Source organism: Camelina sativa, chromosome 15, assembly GCF_030686135.1.
Source record: "Camelina sativa cultivar CO46 ecotype springtype chromosome 15, ASM3068613v1".
Lineage (NCBI taxonomy): Eukaryota > Viridiplantae > Streptophyta > Magnoliopsida > Brassicales > Brassicaceae > Camelina > Camelina sativa.
In genome coordinates, this window is record NC_141894.1 from 4,355,797 (window position 1) to 4,377,692 (window position 21,896).

Sequence of the window (21,896 nt, forward strand, 5' to 3'; positions counted from 1 at the left end):
ATTTTCAAGCTAAATTTGGAAACCAACAAAAGAAAAAACAAGAATGAGAACAAGTATTCTCATTCAGTAGTCATCCTTAAATAATTTCTATATTAAGAGGTAAGGAAATATATATATATATACACAGATTGCACTCTGTTATTCCTCATTGTGACACATAAAGAAGACAGAGCATTGCATTTGTAAAAACATTAAATTGCAATTGGTAAATGACCAACAACATAAACAACAGTTTATTTACGAATACTTACAGTAAATTTATTTATATTTATTGTCATCGTTAACTCTTCAGAGATTGGTAGTTTTCTGATGAGAAGAAGAATGAGAAATTGGCAGTGTTATCATTGCTGATTCCTTCAACAAATCGAACGAAGAGAAGGAATGTGGCGGGAGAACAACGGTCAGATCCTCCCCTGCCATCTCTAGCAAGCTTTCATGTGGCACAACCTGCAAAAAAGAGTTAGAATTAGAGCTTAAGCAGTAAGAACAGGGGATTTGTGATGATGATGATGATTTGTCTGTTTCTTGATTTTATACCTTCTCTGGCTGTGAGAAGGAATTTTCATCCATCACATTGGTAGATGTAAGTACTGTCTTCTTTGATCCCGAAACTTTCATCACTTTCGGGTCCAATCCAGTTACCAACACTTTCATATTTACTGAGGTAGCTCCGAAGTTTACTGCCTGCACATGAATCCAAAGTTAACAGACTTTGAAAACAGTTTATGCGGGTATTTCTCTGGGTTTACCTTTAAGCGTATGTAATCTTTGCCATTGCTTTTCCAGGAGATTGCGGATGCCACAAGAGAAGAAGAGTCTCCCTTAAGTGTGGAAGTGAGAAGAGTTGCTCCACTTGACTCTGCAAAGAACCGTTGGACCCAATAGCTAGGAGTTCCATATAGATGAGAGGAATTGAAGACTATTGCATCAGGGTTCCACCTGAAACCAATTTAGATCGTTGCCTTAGCTTCCCGAGTACACAGAAGAACGGAAAAAGCAGTAGAAACTAAGTGAGAGATACCGTCTATCGTTTGTGTTCACAAAGAGTGGTGCATAGCTAGCCATTTCCACAACGTCACTGCAACAAAGAAAGCATCAGATGGTTTTACTCATTCCATGTTTTTAGTTGCGTTCAAAGCCTGGGAAGAGGAAGTTCGAAGGAAACCTATTCTTTTCAAGACCAATGAGAAACGCAGCTTCTCCAAGAGAGGCGAGAAGGCTTCCCGTACCAGCATCTTTTCCAGTCACAGCATATTCACTGACAAAAGCCTGCAAGACAAAAATCACAAAGTGAGCAAAATGCTGTAAGCTTCATCTTTTCGTTTTTTGGAATTAAGTTGTGTTATAATCTCTCACCTTTGGGCCATTGCGTGAAGTGCGGTCAAATTGATGATACATGGAAAACAAATTGCTAGCAGAAGTGTAAATCTGTGACAAAAGGAAAACACTTTTTGAGGCGGGAGAGAGAAACACAAGACAACATTTACAGGTTCTAGCCAGACAGAAATTTTACGTGAAAGTCATAGTAATCAGCTGGGTGGTCGAGGGGATGAGAAGATCCATCGCAGTTGGAGATGATTTTGATATCTGGGTAGGCTTTTTTTATAGCATCATAGAACACAATATAGTTTCCTGCAAAGTTGTAATCTCATTTAGCATCAAAGATGCTCAATAAAAGTCTCAAGTGAAATGTGATCATGGAAAAATTGCAAAACCTCTGTAGTATGTTTTTCCACAATCTTCATTTCCAATGGCAACGTATTTCAGTTCAAAAGGCTCTTGGCGTCCCATTTTAGCTCGAACAGATCCCCATGTGGAATTAGCATCTCCTCGGGCAAACTCAATACCGTCGAGTGCTTCCTGAAACAAAAAGAGGCAAAAGTTTTGGTTTTCCAGCTTCTTCACTAGTAAAACAGAGGAAGGTTTCGTAATCATACTTGAACAAATGGCATGATACTGCCAGTTTCAACCTCATCATTATGACTTATCCCTGCAAAAAGGTAAAAATTCAGGTTGATAGATATGGAATACAGACGAGATACTAGTCGGAGAATGAAAGATTACCGTTGTTAAACACCCATATCGGGGCTGCACCAATGTCTTCTGCCAACTGCAAGAATGTTCATTTAAGTTTGATATCGAGCTTGTGGAATATAAATAGACTCAATAGAAAAAAAGAGGTCTCACTTGAAAGAACTCGAAGTGGCCAAGGCCATCATCGGTCCAATACTTCCAAACATCACCAAAATGGCCCGGTCTCTCTTCCCAAGGTCCTACGGTTTCTTTCCAGCGGAATGCATTACTTAACCATTCACCCTCGACAAAACAACCACCTACGTTCACAAAGATCCAGAGTAAAGAATAAACTTAGCTTTTTTCATCTTAAGTCATGCTCTTTACCACAATGAACTAGGAAGTGTGTATCTCGACAGAACAAGCAACAAAAACACTATTAGCCATAAATATTACCTGGGAACCGGATGAAACGGGGTTTTATACCAACCATCATTTGTAAAAGATCGTTTCTGAAACCATGTCCCTGCAATCAAACCAAAAAGAAATGAATATTTTGTTTCTTCCAATATTGTCTCTATCTTCAACCTCTCATCTCATCTCAAGAATGAATCAGAAAGAAGGAAAAAGAACCTTGTAAGTATCCACTGGCATGGCCGAGACTTGGTCAATCCATATTGACCCTTTCTTGGTTGTTGTTAACTGAAGTCTTGCACTAGGATCTGTCCCTTTTGCCTCCAAAAGAACCTCTTTTTTAGTCCATTTTGAAACATCAGAAGCAGAAGCTCTGCATTGAAACAAATGAAAGCATACAATTGAAACTTTCACACTTTGAAACAACAACAGAAACGTATTCAAACGTATTCTGAAATGGTTTCTCACGTGATCTTCTCAGAAGCAAGAGTCCGTGATCCACTCGAGCTCGTCAAGGACACAGAGAGATCGATATCACCAGTCGAACGCACATAAAGAGCCACCTTGTACTTCTTTCCCTCTTGAATATTCTAACAAAAGATAGAAAATGAAAACAGCTTTACCCTTATTCTTGACACCGAGGGAAACAGAAACTCGAGCTGTAAAAGTTTTCACAATTATAACTCACCATGCCCCAGTAACCAGGGTTATAAACTCCAACACCTCCTGATGGACAACCTTGGCTATCACAGAGCACATCCATTCTCAATGCAATTTTATTCCGTTCAAAGCATGATGAACGGTCTGTAGCTACGTATATGGATGAATGATCACCAACAATGGACCATGGCCAAATATTAGACGGTATGTTTTGCCCACCAGCTTCAAACCCTGGAAACCAAAGTTTTTGCTTAAGTTCCCATCATGTAAGGAAAAACAGAAGCCAAACAAAGATTGATTGCCATAGATTTTTTTAGGAGTAACTAGCCAAAGAAAAACGAACCTCTGTTGCTAACAAGTTCGGCCCATAATCCACCGGCACCAGCATGGTTGATCTCCTGTAAATGATTTGAACATAGAGCATATAAAGTTTTCGATTAATTTGAACACAATGTGAATAGACTACATAGCAGAGAAGTATTTGATAACAGTATAACAAACCTCGAAGAATATCCCAAATAGCGTTTCAGGAATGGCTCGTCCAGCTCCGTTAGAAGCATCAACTTGCAAAGTGACGGCTGGTTTAGGATCTTCTTGAGCATCAACAACACGAATGCTTTGACACACGAAGCAAGAGCCAAGGAGAAAAGAGAGTATGCAAATACTTCTGAGCAACTTCCAAGACTCCATATCCATAATCACCACACCCAAAATAAACCAACAACCTACAACATTTATAGAAACATTGAATCTTTATTCAGCTCAATCCGTTTGAACTATGTCCACAAAGGAAAGTAACAGCTAGAAAAAGAAATGCACCAAAGCCATAAATGAGGGTTAAATCAGAAAAACACAAACGTTGTTAGGAAATCAAGAGAGTGGCTTCAATCTCTAAACTCATAAAGTCAAAAACTTCAGAGACATTAAATCAGAATTGGCTTCAAGAACTAAACAAGACAGAAACAGAGAAAACTCAAAAATTTGCTCAAATTCAGAGGGAAAGGTTCGTTTTTTTTTTTTTAACAGATTCTACTTATCAAAGCTCTAAACTTTATGACAAAGAATTTGAGAATGCACAGTGAAGAACCCAGAATTGAGATCAATAAGAGAAAATGGAAAACAAACCTGTTTGGATTTGATCGAAACGAGAGGACAAGAGAAATGGGGTGAAGGATATATTAAATATATATATATATCAGAGACAGAAGAGGAGGAGTGAAGAAGGGGGTAGGGGTATAAGAAAGAATGTTTTGTTTTGCTTTCACGTTTGATCGAATTGCTTGTTTTCGTGGAAACAAGGTGGAAGTTGATTAGAAGCGACGACTACTAAACCCTCCTCCTCTCTTCTCTTTCACCTGTTCGTTCGTTCGTTCATCTACTTCCTTTTTATATCCTTTTCTCTATTTTGGATAATGATGTTTTTTTTTTTCTAACTATGTTTATCATTATTATCTGTACTAAAAGCTGGATAATATGATACTTATATAGATCATTTTGGTTGCATGACTGGACTGAACTGTATTCAATCCACAACTAATCTCCGGATTTTCAGATAGAATTAAATGTCTTTTTTTAGTCAGGACTATTTTTATTTCGTAACAAGAGAAAGGTTAAAAACAAAATTTACAAGCCTAGGAATAAACCTTACCATCTCCTTTGATAAATTATATAGTTAATTCTGTTTTAGGACCAGCTATGATAAATTATATAGACAAAGCTAATGAATAATGATGGCCAATTGACCATCAACAGTCTCTTGGCTTGTTTACTTAAAAAAGTTATGTGGTTAGTAAAAAAAAAAAAACAGAGCTGTACAACAGAGTCTAGAACATGTTGTCATTAGAAATTTAGAATTGTGTAATTTGCTATAGATGCGATCGTCGTAGAGTACGGCCAAGTTTATTATCCGTGCCGTGCGTCAATATCATAATTTTGTTCTTTACGATATTTAGTTGTCTTAGAATCTTTTTGGTTATATTTTTCTCTTTGAAACCGTATCTGAAGAACAAAATTCACTATTAAAGAACAAAAACAAAATAAAGAACAGCACTTGAACTCTAGATCCATCATCACACGCATCTGTAACTTAAGAAGATAGAGCAAGATCTGGAAAGAAAGAAATAAAAAAAAAACAAGAGTTACGGTATGGAGTGAGAGAATCAAACAACAATCATAAAAATCAAAAGAAAAGAAAAAAGAAAAAATTCAATCGATTATTGATGAACACACTACACACATACAGAGGCTCATATAACATCAACAAAAAATCTCTATGACGTCATCACGGTATTGCTTTGTCTACATTTGGGAAAGAGCGATGGCGTCATCACTTTTTCCAAAATTGTAGACAAAGAAGCACAGAGACGACGTATTGTGTTACTCTTCTTCTGTGGTCGCTAGCCGCCCTCAAATCTAATCTCTTCAGTTGCAGTTGTAAACGTGTGTGTGTGTAAATATATATATAGGAGGCTACTCTAGGGTACAATCTGGAAACCCTAGAAGAATCTTAAGTGAAGTCGCCGCTAAAGGCAGACAGGGACAATACTCGAAATAGAGTGGTGTGACTAATTTTGCAAAATATGGGCTAATAAGCCCAATATCAAAAGCCCAATGTTTACGCAGCAGCAGCAGTGACGCTTTTCTTAAATATTTTATCTTGCTCTGAAAGAAATCTCTACTACATAAAACTAGGGTTTTCTTTTTTCTGACGAAACAAAAAAAGCAAAAGGGTTTGTTTTTCATTGTGTTTCGTTAATCTGATTTGTTGTTCTCACCACAAAAAAAAACCTTGTCATCAGAGATGCCATCAGAAGCACGGATTTGTTGTCGATGCAAGGACAGGATCAGTGAGTTGCCTGAAGATTTGCTGGTGCAGATACTGTGTCTAATCCCAATAAAAGATGCGGTGAACACCATGTTTTTGTCGAAACGGTGGCGTTTTGTCTGGACGATGCTCCCTAAACTCGACTACACAAATAGCAACATACGCGGGGAGCTCTACCGGAAGATATGTGGTTGGGACTTCATTGACAAGTCATTGCAACTCCACAAGGCACCTTCACTAGAAATATTGAGTATCCAACTTAATCATCAAAAATGTCCGGTTGATTTCGATATCGGAAAGTGGGTTGACCGTTGCGTGCGAGAGCTGATTTTGGAGATTGACTCTATACCAACCGCAGATCCTACCAGCTTGCCTAAGAGCCTTTACACCAGCAAAGCGCTTGTGAAATTGAGTCTATCGGGCAAGTTTCTTGTTGATGTTCCTTCCTCGGCTTGCCTCCCGTCCCTTAAATCGCTGGTCCTTAAAGCTGTGGTGTATAAAGACCAAGATTCTCATGTTAAGCTTTTATCGAGTTGCCCTGTTCTCAGAGATTTGTATGTGTTCCGGAATAGTAATTGCAATGTGACAATGTTCAGTGTGAAAGTTACTTCTTTACAGAAGTTAGAGTATCTGTATCGGTCAGTATTTGACAATGCTAAGCGCTTGGTTATAGATTGCCCAAGATTAAATCACCTTTACATTACTGGCCCTATACGAGACGGTTTCTTGATCAAGAATATGCCTCGCCTTAATGTGGCCAAGATTATTCTCCACTGTTATCACCCGAATGAAGAGTTTCTGACATCTTTGTCCTCTGTCAGGTTTCTTGTTTTGGATCCTATCAAGGTAACCATTTTGATAACATTCGGCTCTTTACTTCTCTTTGTTTGCGATCACATTGCTGCGTTTTACTTATGTTGTGTTCTGTTTCATGCAATTAATTGCAGGTCGCAGTTTTTAGTGCCATTAACTTCTCTCGGCTGATAAATTTTACTTTGCGGACACATTATTTAGACAATTGGTTGGAACCACTTATGCTTTTGCTTCATAAAGCTCCTAAACTAAAAGCTCTTAAGATCATCTCTGTAAGTATATACCTCTCTCCCCTCTTCATCGAACAAGTTTTGATTTTGTGTTTAAAGTAAACGTGTTTATATATAAATCCTCTCTGTTGCTTCTCAGGGCCATTTCCCACTTTCGTGGAACCAACCGAGTTCTGTACCAGGATGCTTGTTGTTTCAGGTTGAGATCTTTAAGTGGGTAGGCTTTGGAGGAAGTAGAGAAGAGAAACAATTTCTTGCTTACATCCTCGCAAACTCAAAATGTTTGAAGACGGTGAGAATCTCAATGAGACGTTACAAGGCTGATGAAGTGAAAAAGAAGATAATGGACTTGGAGGAGTTAGAATCTATGTATAGGGTTTCAGCATCAGCTCAGGTTCAGTTTTCTGCTTGATTGCGTTAGAGATTTAGAGAATGAACAGGAAGAAGAGTAATTAATCAGGTTCATTTTTTTTCCTTCTAATGATTCATTCTATTTATCATGTTGGTTTCATTATTGTTTACACCAAAAGATGATGATAATACATGATTTTTTTCATGGTTTTGTTACATCAGACAAATATTTTATGGAGGTGAGGTGAATTTTTTATTATTTTTTGGCTCTGAAACTGTTTCTAAGTTTTGGTTTTGCATATAGCTAAGCAACTCTTTCTTCAATTATCTCGTCCTAATTTTCTGATTTTATTATGACAATTTTGGCTGGTGAAAATGCAGATACGGAAGCCTCTTTGATCCTCACTCTCTTAACACTCAGGCTTCATAATTTGAACATCTTTTTCTCTATCTCGCTAATTTGGTGGTAGCGTATGTCTCTCTAGCATATTAATGAATATGCAGATGTTCTAAACATTCAAAAAAAAAAAATATATTCAGAATATGTAGATGTTGACCTAGAAAATAATAATTTTTCATTTTTATATGTAGATGTTGACAAGAAAAATATTCAAAATTAAAAAAAAAAAACTTTTTTTTTTCTAAATTTTCTAGAAAATAATTATTTTCATTTTATATGTTTCTGATAAATAAATAATTTTTATTTCTTATTCAAATACATGAAATTCCATTTATTTACATGAAAGGCATATACATAGACAATAATTAAAAACCAAAAGTTGGTTTTGTAAAATCAGAAGTTGGTTTTGTAAAATCAAAGGTTGTAGAAGATAATTAAATTTTAAAACTAATAGTTGATTTTACAAAACCACCCTTTGAGTTTGCAAAACTAACTTTTGGTTTTTAATTATCCTCTAGATATATGTCTTCCATGTAAATAAATAGAATTTTAATTATTTTCTTTCTTTCTTTTCTTATTAAAAATAAAGAAATAGTTGGCAATGTCTTGGATATATTTCAAATGACATAATCTTATAAAATAAGTACAAAATAAAAATATATATTTAAAATTTCCACCTTTAGAAATACAAAAGAAAAAATGATTTTTAAAAAGAAAGTGTATAGTTTGTTATAGTTTTATAACAAAATCTACTACACTTAAAATTTGGTGGTATAGTTTTATTATACTCACTCCGTTTCATAATATATGATGTTTTAGAGAAGTTTTTGTGTTTCATCTTAATTTTCTATGCAATTTTTTTTTTCAGCAAAATAGAATTACATTAATGAATGATAATAATCGATATACAACTTAGTTGATAGCCAAATATGGTTGTATTTCTAGTGTTTTTTACTGAGGATGTTTTTCTATGCAATTTTTAGAGTAGTTTAATACCTTATATTATACAGTCTTGTTTATAATAATTGGTTGAACTTTTTAAAAGTAGGCATTTTTAATCTGCGTACTTTACTTAGAACATCATATATTTGGAAACGGTGGGAGTATAATTTTTGGTAAATTTTTGTATTAACAACATTATTTATGTAAATAAACCACAAATTCTGTTTGTTATATAATTTTAACTTTTTGTTTGCTATATAGTTTTTTTGGTACTTTTTGTCGTATATTTGGTGGTATATTTATTTGTATAATATGTTGTTATATTTTTTTGTAAAATTATACAAATCATTTTTTTTATCAAAAATATATAAACATAAAAATATTATTTCTAGGAAAAAAATATATACTATTAAGTACTTTCGGGTCTAACGCTGGATTATGGTAATGGTCGAGTTTGGTACATCATCAACTACAATTAAGCTTTCTAGCTCAATTATGAGTAAATTTCCTCGAAAATAACAATTAGTGTTGCATAATTAGCAATGTTATTACTAAATAATCACTGGTGACTTCTTTTCCAAATCACTAGTGTGTAAACAGAGTGATCCAAATCTATAAAGCTTTCTTTTTTTCTTCAACAAAAATGGTCTATGTATCATTTTGTCGTAGCCTCGTAGGGCACAGCCATGTTTATCTCCGTGCCGTGCGTCAATATCATAATCTTGTTCTTTACGATATTTAGTTGTCTACAATCTTTTTGGTTATATGTTTCTCTTTGAAACGTATCTGAACAACGAAATTCACCATTAAACAATTTAACAAAAGAAAGAACTCTTGAACTCTAGATCGATCATCACACGCGTCTGTAACTCAAGAAGATAGATCTGGAAAGAAAGAAATAAAAACAAGAGTTATGGTTTGGAGTGAGAATCAAACAACAATAATGAAAATCAAGAAAAAAAAAAGAATACCAATCGATCATCTGATGAACATATAAACACATTCGTAACATCAACAGAATCTCTATAACGTCATCACGGTATTGCTTTGTCTACATTTGGGAAAGAGTGATGGCATCATCACTTTTTTCCAAAAGTGTAGACAAAGAAGCACAGAGATGACGTGTTATTACTATTGTTCTGTGATCGCTAGCCGCCCTAAAATCTAATATCTGCGGTTGCAGCTGAAAACGTGTGTGTAAATATATATATAGGAGGCTACTCTAGGGTACCGTACAATCTGGAAACCCTAGAAGAATCTAAGAGCATCCACATTGGTGTGGAACTTTTTTTGGTCCCCCACATTTAATACTAATATTTTGAGGGTTTCTTATTTTTAGTAGGAGCATTGGTGTTTATTTGTATTTGGTCCCCCGAATAAAATAATAATATTTTGAAAGTTTAAAGATTAATTATTTAAAGAAAGAAAATACAAAAACATACAATTAAGAAATTAATAACAGAAAACATATAACATAAAAACATAAAAACAATAACAAACATTTTATTCAACTCATATAAATTTTAAAATCAATCTTCATTATCCGGAAGATGTCCAAAGTTAGTCCAAATATGCTCAATCAAATCTTGTTTTAGTTGGTCATGAGCTTGTTTATCCCGAAGTCTTGTTTGACGAGTAATCGTACTGGTGATATTTGAACCCACACCGGCGGCACCAACGGTATATGTTTGATCCACATGTTCTCCGTGTTGAAATTCAGAAACAATATTTCGGTAACTGTATGTATGTCGTTCATCTTCAACAATCATATTATGGAGTATTATGCATGATCTTATTACATTTGCCATTTTATTTTTATCCCATAGACGAGACGGATTTTTAATAACGGCGAATCTAGCTTGCAAGACTCCAAAGGCACGCTCAACATCTTTCCTCACAGCTTCTTGTTTTTTAGAAAAGAGAGATTTTTTCCTACCTTGTGGAAGTCGGATTGATTGAATAAAAGTTGCCCAATTTGGATAAATACCATCAGTGAGATAGTACGGCAAGTTGTACTCCCTTCCGTTGACAACATAGTTGACTTCCGGAGCTTGACCGGTTATTATGTCATCAAAAACATTAGATCGATCAAGAATATTAAGATCGTTCATAGTACCTGGAGCTCCAAAAAAGGCATGCCATATCCAGAGGTCATACGAAGCTACTGCTTCCAAAACAATTGTAGGTTTTCCGGTTGATCGTGAATACATGCCTTTCCAAGCCGTGGGACAATTCTTCCACCCCCAATCATCCCGGGAAATCCACGCTGTTCATTCTGATAGAGTAGTCTTTGTAGATCCTCCTGTGTAGGACGTCTTAGGTATTCATCTCCAAACACTTGGATGATGCCGGCGGTAAATTCGTGCAAACATTTCCGAGCTATCGAAGCACCAATTCGTACATACTCGTCAACACTGTCAGACGAAGTACCATATGCCAATTGACGAATTGCTGCAGTACATTTTTGTATAGGTGAAAGACCAGCTCGTCCGGTTGCATCCTGGGTTTGGCGGAAATATTCGATTTCGGTAGAGAGACGTTGCACAATGCGCATGAACAGTGGCTTGTGCATGCGAAACCGTAGCCGGAATAAATATTCTGGATATGTGGGAGTGTCACTAAAATAATCATTCCAAAGATTATTGTGGCCTTCTTCCCGGTTTCGCTCGATAAAAATTCTATCGTGTGGCTGGTTTGGCTCGGGGATATGTTGGGAGACATCATAAACATTTTGTAAATAAGCATCAAAATGATCACTATCATTTGCTTGGTAGTGATAATGATCATCATCTCCATGGTAATGATAATGGTTTGAAGATGATCCCATTTCAAACAAAAAAAAAAGAGAAAGGAAGAGACAAAGAGAAAAGGAGAATTAACTTGTATGTTTTGTTGCTTTGATATTGTTTGGGGTGAAAGTGAAGTTGCTTTGAAATTGTTGGTTTGATAGCATCGCATATATATAATAGAAGAGTAGGGACAGAACAAGTCTCCGTGATAACAAAAGAACAAGTCTCCGTGAATAAAAACTAGTACCCGTGATAACAAAAGAACAAGTCTCCGTGATAACAAAACAACAATGATAGAAAAACAACAAGTACATCATGGAGAAGAGAAAGTCATTACAAAACAGAAAATTAAATTACACCAAGTACATTAGATTAGAACAAGTACATGCAAAGAGAAACTAGCCATTACACCAACAAGATTTAAGTATACATGAACAAGATACCTAGAAGACATGCGAAAATAACCATTACACCAACAACCAGCAAATCATTTACATTTCTAAGCCTATTTTCATTACGTAGCTCATAAACTACATTCTCCAAAGTATCCATCTTCTGTTCTGTTGCGTAACACTGATCTCATACCTTAATGATGTCCGATTCATACTCATTGAATAAGGTCAAGTAATCTACCTTCGCAGATAGAACTTCATATCGTCTATCATTGTCTCTCAGCTCCTCCATTACAGCAACATCCCACCACTTGTGTATATGCATCTCTCCATCATCAACATTTGGACATGTGAAGAACCTGCAACATGTAACAGAGTTATAATATCTAGTAATACTTAATAGAGTTATCATAACAGTTAAAATCACAAACCTTCTGTTGTAGCAGTTGGATAGTATTGGTTGCGCACCACAATAGCATTGCTTGGGGAATCCATGCTCAACCTCAGGTTGAGGTGGATATTGCCTCGACTCAGCATTGTTCGGTGTACTCTCAGCTTCATCCATAAGTATCAACGCTTCTAGTTCTCTATATGCAGTGTCCATCGAGTACCTTTCAGTCTGATCGGATGAATCAGGTTGCGAGTAGCTATAGTCTTGGCCCATTTTTTGAGTTGATCTGCAGAAAAACAAGAAGAACCAGATTAGAACAACATCAGTAGATTCATTTAATATATAACATGAAAGAACTTAAATAGATTCAGATTATATAGAACATGAAAGAACAACATAAGTAGATTCATTTAATATAAAACATGAAAGACACTTAGATAGAATACAAAGCCGAGTAACAAAGCCGAGTTACATTCCATACAATGCATACAAACAACAAACAGGAAATACTAGAAACAAACACTATCTTGGTGACTAACAACATAAGCCGAGTTATTATTAGAAATATTGGGACACTATCTTGTTCATGATAACTTCTTCAGCAGCATTCAAGGGTTCCTTTTTGGCTAAGAGAGTGTCAAGGATGGCCAGCTTTTGTAGTTTCTCCTTTTCAGCCAATTCCTCTTTCTTGACATCCCACATGCTCTTATACTCAGCAAGAGTCTTCACGTTAGACGCCGATGCATTGTTTCTCTTTGCCTTCGCAGCCTTGATCCCTTCTGGCCTTATCTCCTCAACATTGCAGCTTGATGATTGTGAACCTTCTGCGGCTGCTTTCCTCTTTGTTGCAGGCTGAGATGGGGGCGTGTTAATAGTGTTAAGGTTGAGCCATTTCTGCTCAAACCGTAACAGATACCAGCAATGTTCTAGGTTAAACCTCTTATTATGCGCACCAAAGTATATATCATGTGCATTCTTTAAGATATCAGATTGAGAATGACCAGAGCTGTTCAGTCTCTCCGCTTGTGCGATTGCCGCACAGAACTTGTTCACTTGGTCATTTATCTTATGCCACCGCTGCTTGCAATGTGTCATCAGCATCTGTTCACCACCATTCCTTGCATGAGGAGAGTCAGCATAGTACCGGCTAATCCTTTTCCAGAAGCTTCCTAGCTTTTGTTGATTAGAGACAACGGCATCCTTTGAAGTGTTGAGCCATGCGGAGATCAACACTTCATCATCAGCAGGTGCCCATTTCTTTCTCTCCTTTCGCTCCAATGGTGTTTCTTGAGAAAGAGTTGGCGCCTCAGAAGATTGGGAGCTGTGCGGAGGCATTTGGGAGCTGCTCTGACCAGAAGGTGAAAAACTATCCCATCGCAAGTTATCAACATTATTCCCACCTTCTTCTTGACTGTTAAGCAGGTTTATGTATGTAGAAGACTGATAAAAAGGATCCATATGAAGAGGAGGGATTAGAGAATGAGTAGAAAATGAGAAGAGTATAGAATCTACACGCGGAAAGAATGGATACGCGAGTAGAAAATGGGAAGAGTATAGAATGGATAAGCAAGTTGAATGAGATTTATAGTGAAAGAGATTTATAGTGATAGAATGAAGAAATTTTAAAAGGGGTTATGATAGAATGAAGATGGTTGGGGTTTAGTAGGTTAAAAGTTAAGTGGCAATAAGTAACAAAACATAAAGACCTAACAACCAATGTCTAATCACAATTTATGACAAGTACACTTCACAAATGCATTCAAACCAGCTAGTTCGAATACAGCTAAGACCATACAACTATGAAATAAAAAACACCTCTGTCCAATTTAGATAATACATAAGAAACGCAACAAGATGACAAGACCATAGAGTACAAATCACAAACGTTTTATTTGAAGATGCAGTTGTAGAATAAAAATCATGTAGAAACCATACAATAAAAACCACAATGAATCATCATCATCGATATATGATTGAGTTGTAAAATCATCATTGAGTTTTTATTGAGTTTAGTTTGAAGGTTAAACCTCTTAGATAGATTGTATACTATGTGATGAGATCATGAGAGTTTAACTTGAAAATTGAGTTGTAGAAAAAATCATCTTGAATAAATCAAGTTTCCATCTTTGCATACAATCCTTATGTTGAGTTAAAACCATAGAATAAACTACCCTAAATCAAAAATCAAACAATAGTCGATTGAATCAAACTAAACACAGAGTTAATCAGATAACCCTAATTCGATAATAATTGATAACCCTATTTCGACAAACACGGTTAATCAGCGAACCTATAATCAGCAAAATCTTAAATTGGATGAAGAAAAATACCTAATTTCGGACGATTGAACCACCGGACAAGCTTCGTGAGAGACAGTGGATCGTCGCGGCTGAGATCTACAATGGTCTTCTCGTCTCGGCTTCGGGAGACACAGAACAGCTCGACTGCAGATCGGACCACCTTCGAGATAGAGAGAAGATCGGCTACCGGAATTCGTCGACAACTTCCGGAGATATGATCGGCTCGTCTTCGGAACCCACAGAGATGGAATCGCCGACGAGGTATGAGAAAAACTCGAAAAGTTTTTTCTCGAAATTTTGTTTTCTGTTTAACCCAGGATAATTTCTCTTTGCAATCAGAATGTAACACGTAGCCAAGTCGACGATACAAAAAACGTCCCTTTTGAAAATACGTTTTTTGATTAATGGGCTATTTTTGATTTATTTTAAATCCAAAAAACTTGGGGGACGACCCAAGTATACGGCGATGTGGATGGTCTAAAGTGAAGTCGCCGCTAAAGGAAGACAGATACAATACTCGAAATAGAGTGGTGACTAATTTTGCAAAATATGGGCTAATAAGCCCAATATCAAAAGCTCAATGTTTACGCCGCAGTTACGCATTTCCTAAAAACTTATCTTGCTACGAAAGAAACCTCTACTACATCAAAGTATCAAACTAGGGTTTTCTTTTTTTTTTTTGACGAAACGAAGAGCAAAAGGGTCTAGGAAAGAAACCTCTACTATAGTGTTTTCGTTAATCTGATTTTTTGTTCTCCACATAAAAAAACCCTGTCATCACAGATGCCATCAGAAGCACGGAATTGTTGTCGATGCAAGGACAGGATCAGTGCGTTGCCTGATGATTTGCTGGTGCAGATACTGTGTCTAATCTCAATAAAAGATGCAGTGACCACTATGTTTTTGTCGAAACGATGGCGTTTTGTCTGGATGATGCTCCCTAAACTCGACTACACAAAAAGCAACAGACGCGGGTACCGGAAGATATGTGGTTGGGACTTCATCGACAAGTCATTGCAACTCCACAAGGCACCTTCACTAGAATTATTGAGTATCCAAATTAATCATCAAAAATGTCCGGTTGATTTCGATATCGGAAAGTGGGTTGACCGTTGCGTGCGAGAGCTGATTTTGAGGATTAACTTTATACCAACTACCGCAAATCCTACCAGCTTGCCTAAGAGCCTTTACTCCAGCAAAGCGCTTGTGAAACTGAGTCTATCGGGAAGGTTTCTAGTTGATGTTCCTTCCCCGGCTTGCCTCCCGTCCCTTAAATCGCTGGTCCTTAAATTTGTGGTGTATAAGGACCAAGATTCTCATGTTAAGCTTTTATCGGGTTGCCCTGTTCTTAGATATTTGTACGTCTTACGTGATAATCATTGCAACGTGACAAGGTTCAGTGTGAAAGTTCCTTCTTTAGAGAAGTTAGAGTATGTGGATCGGTCATTCTTTCACAATGATAAGCGCCTGGTTATAGATTGCCCAAGATTAAATTACCTTTACAATTCTGGCAGTTTTCGAGACGGTTTCTTAATCAAGAATATGCCTCGCCTTGATGTGGCCAAGGTTTTACGCTACGGTTATCACCCGAATGAAGAGTTTCTGACATCTTTGTCCTCTGTCAGGTTTCTTGTTTTGGGTCCAATCAAGGTAACCATTTTGATAACATTCGGCTCTTTACTTCTCTTTGTTTGTGATCACATTGCTGCCTTTTACTTATCTTGTGTTCTGTTTCATGCAATTAATTGCAGGTCGCAGTTTTTAGTGCCATTAACTTCTCTCGGCTGATAAATTTTACTTTGCGGATACATTGTTTAGACAATTGGTTGGAACCACTTATGCTTTTGCTTCATAAAGCTCCTAAACTAAAAGCTCTTAAGATCACCTCTGTAAGTATATATACCTCTCTCCCCTCTTCATCGAACGAGTTTTGATTTTGATGATTGACTTTCAAATTTAAAGTAAACGTGTTTATATATAAATCCTCTCTGTTGATTCTCAGAGTCAGGGCCATTTCCCACTTTCGTGGAACCAACCGAGTTCTGTACCGGGATGCTTGTTGTTTCAGGTTGAGGATTTTAGGTGGAAAGGCTTTGGAGGAAGAAGAGCAGAGAAAAAATTTCTGGCTTACATCCTCGCAAACTCAAACTGTTTGAAGACGGTGAGAATCTCACTGAGACCTTACAAGGCTGATGAAGTGAAAAAGAAGATAATGGAGTTAGAATCTATGTATAGGGTTTCAACATCAGCTCAGGTTCAGTTTTATGCTTGATTGCGTTAGAGATGTAGAGAATGAACAAGATGAAGAGTAATTAATCAGGTTCATTTTTTTCCTTCTAATGATTCATTCTATTTATCATGTTGGTTTCATTATTGTTTCAACCAAAAGATGATGATAATATATGATCTTTTTTCATGGTTTTGTTACATCAGAAAAATATTTTATGGGGGTGAGGTGAAAATCTTTTATTTTTTATTTTTGGCTCTGAAACATTTTCTCTGTTTCTGAGTTTTGGTTTTGCATATAGCTAGCAACTCTTTCTTCAATTATCTCGTCCTAATTTTCTGATTTTATTATGACAATTTTGGCTGGTGAAAATGCAGATACGGAAGCCTCTTTGATCCTCACTCTATTAACACTCAGGCTTCATCATTTGAACATCTTTTTCTCTATCTCGCTAATTTGGTCGTAGCGTATGTCTCTCTAGCATATTAATGAATATGCAGATGTTCTAAACATTCAAAATATAAAATATTCAAAATATGTAGATGTTGACCTGAAAAATATTCAAAATTAAAAAAAAAAACTTTTTTTTTTCTAAATTTTCTAGAAAAATAATAATTTTCATTTTTGTATGTTTCTGATAAATAAATAATTTTTATTTCTTATTCAAATACATGAAATTCCATTTATTTACATGAAAGACATATACATAGAAGATAATTAAAAACCAAAAGTTGGTTTTGTAAAATCAAAGATTGTAGAAGATAATTAAATTTAAAAACTAATAGTTGATTTTACAAAACCAACCTTTGAGTTTGCAAAACTACCTTTTGGTTATTAATTATCCTCTAGATATATGTTTTCCATGTAAATAAATAGAATTTTAATTATTTTATTCCTTTCTTTTTCTTATTAAAAATAAAGAAATAGTTGTCAATGTCTTGAATATATTTCAAATGACATAATCTTATAAAGTAAGTAAAAAGATATATATTTAAAACTTCCACCTTTGGAAATACAAAAGAAAAAAATGATTTTTAAAAAGAAAGTGTATATTCTGTTATAGTTTAATAACAAAATCTACTACACTTAAAATTTGGTGGTATAGTTTTATTATATTATTTTTGGTAAATTTTTGTATTAACAATATTATTTAACTAAATAACCCACAAATTTTGTTTGTTATATAATTTTAACTTTTTGTTTGCTATTTAATTTTTTTTAGTATTTTTTTTTCGTATATTTGGTGGTATATTTATTTGTATAATATGTTGTTATATTTTTTTGTAAAATTATACAAATCATTTATTTTTTTATTTTTTTATCAAAAATATATAAACATAAAAATATTATTTGTAGGAAAAAAAAATATATACTTTTAAATACTTTCTGATTCTGGTAATAATCGAGTTTGGTACATCATCAACTACAATTAAGCTTTCTAGCTCAATTATCTTTGAGTACATTTCCTCGAAATAACAATTATTGTTGCATAATTAGCAATGTCATTTCTAAATAATCACTGGTGATTTATTTTCCAAATCATTAGTGATCCAAATCAGGGACTGGCCACCCTGATCGTAGTTACCATTGAGACCCAAAATCTATAAAACTTGTTGTTCATCAAATTTTGAGTAACGATTTTGCAAGCTTTCTTTAATTAGAGAAATTTGCTATAGATGCGATCGTCGTAGCCTCGTAGGGCACAGCCATGTTTATCTCCGTGCCGTGCGTCAATATCATATAATCTTGTTCTTTACGATATTTAGTTGTCTACAATCTTCTTGGTAATATTTTTATCTTTGAAACGTATCTGAACAACGAAATTCACAATTAAACAATAAAACAAAATAAAGAACAACTCTTGAACTCTAGATCCATCATCACACGCATTTGTAACTTAAGAAGATAGAGCAAGATCTGGAAAGAAAGAAATAAAAAACAAGAGTTATGGTTTGGAGTGAGAATCAAACAACAATCATGAAAATCAAGAAAATAAAATAAAATACCAATCGATCATCTGATGAACATATAAACACTTTCGTAACATCAACAGAATCTCTATGATGTCATCACGGTATTGCTTTGTCTACATTTGGGAAAGAGCGATGGCGTCATCACTTTTTCAAAAAGTGTAGATAAAGAAGCACAGAGATGACGTATCGTTACTACTCTTCTCTGGTCGCTAGCCGCCCTCAAATCTAATCTCTGCGAGTTCAGCTGTAAACGTGTGTGTAAACGGTGCTTCAAGCTAAGGTGGATCGCACCATCATAGACCGCCTCCTTTCTCTTCCAGGGGCAACCGACTCCTCCTCCTCCCTTTTGGCTACTTATTTTGATTGTATTAATTTCCCTTTTTAGCTGCAGTTGTTGTCTTTTTCGTTTTTTGTACAGAGAAAACTGAAAATTGGTATAAAATTTAACCTTTTACCAAAAAAAAAAATATATATTACCCTAGGGGTGGTACACAATCTGGAAACCCTAGAAGAATCTAAAGTGAAGTCGCCGCTAAAGGTGGACAGAGACAATACTCGAAATAGAGTGGTAACGAAATTTGCAAAATATGGGCTAAGAAGCCCAATATCAAAAGCCCTATGTTTACGCAGCAGTGACGCAATTTCTTAAAAACTTATCTTCCTACGAAAGAAACCTCTACTACATCAAACTAGGGTTTTCCTTTTTTTGACGAAACGAAAAGCAAAAGGGTCTAAGTAAGGTCTTTCCTCACCAAATCTCATAGTGTTTTCGCTAATCTGATTTGTTGTTCTCCACACAAAAAAAAACTCTGTCACCAGAGATGCCATCAGAAGCAGGGATTTGTTGTCGTTGCGAGGACAGGATCAGTCGTTGCCTGAAGATTTGCTGGTGCAGATACTGTGTCTAATCCCAATAAAAGATGCGGTGAACACCATGTTTTTGTCGAAACGATGGCGTTTTGTCTGGACGATGCTCCCTAAACTCGACTACACAAATAGCAACATAGAAGAGTTTTACCCGGAGATATGTGGTTGGGACTTCATTGACAAGTCATTGCAACTCCACAAGGCACCTTCACTAGAAATATTTAGTATCCAACTTAAATCTCCGGTTGATTTCGATACCGGAAAGTGGGTTTTAAACGCGGTTGACCGTTGCGTGCGAGAGGCGAGAGCTGATTTTGGGGATTAACTTTATACCAATTGCAGATCCTACCAGTTTGCCTAAGCGCCTTTACACCAGCAAAGCGCTTGTGAAATTGAGTCTATCGGGCAAGTTTCTTGTTGATGTTCCTTCCCCGGTTTGCCTCCCGTCCCTTGAATCGCTGGTCCTTGATGCTGTGGTGTATAAAGACCAAGATTCTCATGTTAAGCTTTTATCGAGTTGCCCTGTTCTCAGAGATTTGTACGTGCGCCGGATTAGTGATTGCAATGTGACAATATTCAGTGTGAAAGTTCCTTCTTTACAGAAGTTAGAGTATGAGGATCGGTCAGTATTTGACAATGCTAAGCGCTTGGTTATAGATTGCCCAAGATTGAATTACCTTTACATTACTGCCTCTTTACGAGACGGTTTCTTAATCAAGAACATGCCTCGCCTTGATGTGGCCAAGGTTTCTCTCCACTGTTCTCACCCGAATGAAGAGTTTCTGACATCTTTGTCCTCTGTCAGGTTACTTGCTTTGGGTCCTATCAAGGTAAATATTTTGATACCATTCGGCTCTTTACTTCTCTTCGTTTGTGATCACATTGCTGCGTTTTACTTACGTTGTGTTCTGTTTCATGCAATTGCAGGTCGCAGTTTTTAGTGCCATTAACTTCTCTCGGCTGATTTATTTTACTTTGCAGACACATTATTCCGACAATTGGTTGGAACCACTTATGCTTTTGCTTCATAAAGCTCCTAAACTAAAAGCTCTTATGATCATGTCTGTAAGTATATACCTCTCTCCCCTCTTCATCGAACAAGTTTTGATTTTTGATGATGGACTTAAAATTTAAAGTAAACGTGTTTATATATAAATCCTCTCTGTTGCTTCTCAGAGTCAGGCCGGTTTTCATCTATTCGGTCGGGATAGTCCCATTTTCGTGGAACCAACCGAGTTCTGTACCGGGATGCTTGTTGTTTCAGGTTGAGATCTTTAAGTGGGTAGGCTTTGGAGGAAGTAGAGCAGAGAAAAAATTTCTGGCTTACATCCTCGCAAACTCAAAATGTTTGAAGACGGTGAGAATCTCACTGAGATATTACAAGGCTGATGAAGAGAAAAAGAAGATAATGGACTTGGAGGAGTTAGAATCTATGTATAGGGTTTCAGCATCAGCTCAGGTTCAGTTTTCTGCTTGATTGCGTTAGAGATGTAGAGAATGAACAAGAAGAAGAGTAATCAGGTTCATTTTTTTTTCCTTCTAATGATTCATTCTATCTATCAGAAAAATATGTTATGGAGGTGAGGTGAAAATCTTTTTTTTTTTTGCTCTGAAACATTTTCTCTGTTTCTAAGTTTTGGTTTTGCATACAGCTAGCGACTCTTTCTTCAATTATCTCGTCCTAATTTTCTGATTTTATTATGACAATCTTCATCTTGGCTGGTAAAAATGCAGATACATAAGCCTCTTTGATTCCCACTCTCTTTAACACTCAAGCTTCATAATTTGAACATATTTTTCTCTATCTCGCTAATTTGGTGGTATGGTAGCGTATGTCTAGCTATTAATGAATATGCAGATGTTCTAAACATACAAAAATACTGGTTTGAAATGAAAGAATATTAAATGACTAACTTTACTAGGAATGGATTAATATCAACAGTTAGAACGTTTTCATTATTGTTCAACCAAAAAGATAATGATATTTGATGACAGTATGATCCTTATTAGAATTGTTCATTGTCTTTGCTTGCAAGTGAACCCACATTGGGCATTCCAATTTCTCCAAAAACATAATTATTTATTGACAATGACATACTAACAGCATCACATATTTTTTAAAAAAAGAAAACTGAATAGAAAAGAAACACGTTTTTATTGCCAAAAAGAGTGATCAATCTTATCATGTTCTTCCAAAGTCTAAACTAACACACCGAATTATATAACTTACAACACTAATCAAAAGTTTGTAATCACAATAGAACCATAATTTCTAGAAAAAAGTTAATAGTATTTACTAAAAAGAGAGGC

The 21,896-nt window shown here is 35.8% G+C and overlaps 4 protein-coding genes, 2 long non-coding RNA genes and 2 pseudogenes across 6 annotated transcripts; 3 read left to right on the top strand and 5 right to left on the bottom strand.

Annotated features, from left to right (window-relative positions):
* Window positions 1-73: 73 nt before the first annotated feature.
* LOC104745253 (alpha-L-arabinofuranosidase 1) lies at window positions 74-4,854 on the bottom strand. Its single transcript, XM_010466450.3, has 18 exons — window positions 4,213-4,854; window positions 3,589-3,812; window positions 3,431-3,485; window positions 3,116-3,318; window positions 2,896-3,017; window positions 2,647-2,800; window positions 2,470-2,539; window positions 2,188-2,333; window positions 2,065-2,110; window positions 1,938-1,990; window positions 1,716-1,860; window positions 1,514-1,632; window positions 1,357-1,428; window positions 1,166-1,269; window positions 1,022-1,078; window positions 750-939; window positions 538-684; window positions 74-447 (listed from the first exon to the last, which is right to left on the bottom strand). Exons 2-18 carry the CDS (start codon window positions 3,781-3,783, stop codon window positions 289-291), a joined length of 2,037 nt encoding a protein of 678 aa, XP_010464752.2. The 5' UTR covers window positions 3,784-3,812; window positions 4,213-4,854; the 3' UTR covers window positions 74-288.
* A 232-nt stretch (window positions 4,855-5,086) lies between these two features.
* LOC104745254 (uncharacterized) lies at window positions 5,087-5,520 on the bottom strand. Its single transcript, XR_760716.3, has 2 exons — window positions 5,328-5,520; window positions 5,087-5,193 (listed from the first exon to the last, which is right to left on the bottom strand). It is a non-coding gene; the product is annotated as an uncharacterized LOC104745254 (long non-coding RNA).
* A 307-nt stretch (window positions 5,521-5,827) lies between these two features.
* LOC104748117 (putative FBD-associated F-box protein At1g05080) lies at window positions 5,828-7,957 on the top strand. The gene is made up of 4 exons (XM_087487704.1): window positions 5,828-6,757; window positions 6,859-6,996; window positions 7,094-7,414; window positions 7,687-7,957. Exons 1-3 carry the CDS (start codon window positions 5,888-5,890, stop codon window positions 7,364-7,366), a joined length of 1,281 nt encoding a protein of 426 aa, XP_087343830.1. The 5' UTR covers window positions 5,828-5,887; the 3' UTR covers window positions 7,367-7,414; window positions 7,687-7,957.
* A 2,851-nt stretch (window positions 7,958-10,808) lies between these two features.
* On the bottom strand, window positions 10,809-11,474 carry LOC147926266 (uncharacterized). The gene has a single exon (XM_087489167.1). The coding sequence runs from the start codon at window positions 11,472-11,474 to the stop codon at window positions 10,809-10,811; it is 666 nt and encodes a 221-aa protein (XP_087345293.1).
* A 1,303-nt stretch (window positions 11,475-12,777) lies between these two features.
* Window positions 12,778-13,554, bottom strand: LOC147926267 (glutathione S-transferase T2-like). The gene has a single exon (XM_087488505.1). It carries the CDS (start codon window positions 13,552-13,554, stop codon window positions 12,778-12,780), a length of 777 nt encoding a protein of 258 aa, XP_087344631.1.
* Window positions 13,555-15,302: 1,748 nt separating this feature from the next.
* Window positions 15,303-16,712, top strand: LOC147926268 (putative F-box/FBD/LRR-repeat protein At1g22000 pseudogene; annotated as a pseudogene).
* A 1,762-nt stretch (window positions 16,713-18,474) lies between these two features.
* On the bottom strand, window positions 18,475-19,158 carry LOC147926269 (uncharacterized). The gene is made up of 2 exons (XR_015581450.1): window positions 18,753-19,158; window positions 18,475-18,663 (listed from the first exon to the last, which is right to left on the bottom strand). It is a non-coding gene; the product is annotated as an uncharacterized LOC147926269 (long non-coding RNA).
* Window positions 19,159-19,540: 382 nt separating this feature from the next.
* On the top strand, window positions 19,541-20,975 carry LOC104748118 (putative FBD-associated F-box protein At1g05080 pseudogene; annotated as a pseudogene).
* The last annotated feature ends 921 nt before the right edge of the window (window positions 20,976-21,896 follow it).

Coding starts and splice junctions, on each gene's coding strand:
- LOC147926266 (XM_087489167.1), bottom strand. CDS start 11,474: ATGGGATCATCTTCAAACCATTATCATTACCATGGAGATGATGATCAT.
- LOC104745253 (XM_010466450.3), bottom strand. CDS start 3,783: ATGGATATGGAGTCTTGGAAGTTGCTCAGAAGTATTTGCATACTCTCT. Junction 2,540..2,646: donor TGCCAGTGGATACTTACAAG/GTTCTTTTTCCT, acceptor GTTTGATTGCAG/GGACATGGTTTCAGAAACGA. Junction 2,334..2,469: donor CCGTTTCATCCGGTTCCCAG/GTAATATTTATG, acceptor TTGTGAACGTAG/GTGGTTGTTTTGTCGAGGGT.
- LOC147926267 (XM_087488505.1), bottom strand. CDS start 13,554: ATGCCTCCGCACAGCTCCCAATCTTCTGAGGCGCCAACTCTTTCTCAA.
- LOC104748117 (XM_087487704.1), top strand. CDS start 5,888: ATGCCATCAGAAGCACGGATTTGTTGTCGATGCAAGGACAGGATCAGT. Junction 6,758..6,858: donor TTGTTTTGGATCCTATCAAG/GTAACCATTTTG, acceptor AATTAATTGCAG/GTCGCAGTTTTTAGTGCCAT. Junction 6,997..7,093: donor AAGCTCTTAAGATCATCTCT/GTAAGTATATAC, acceptor GTTGCTTCTCAG/GGCCATTTCCCACTTTCGTG.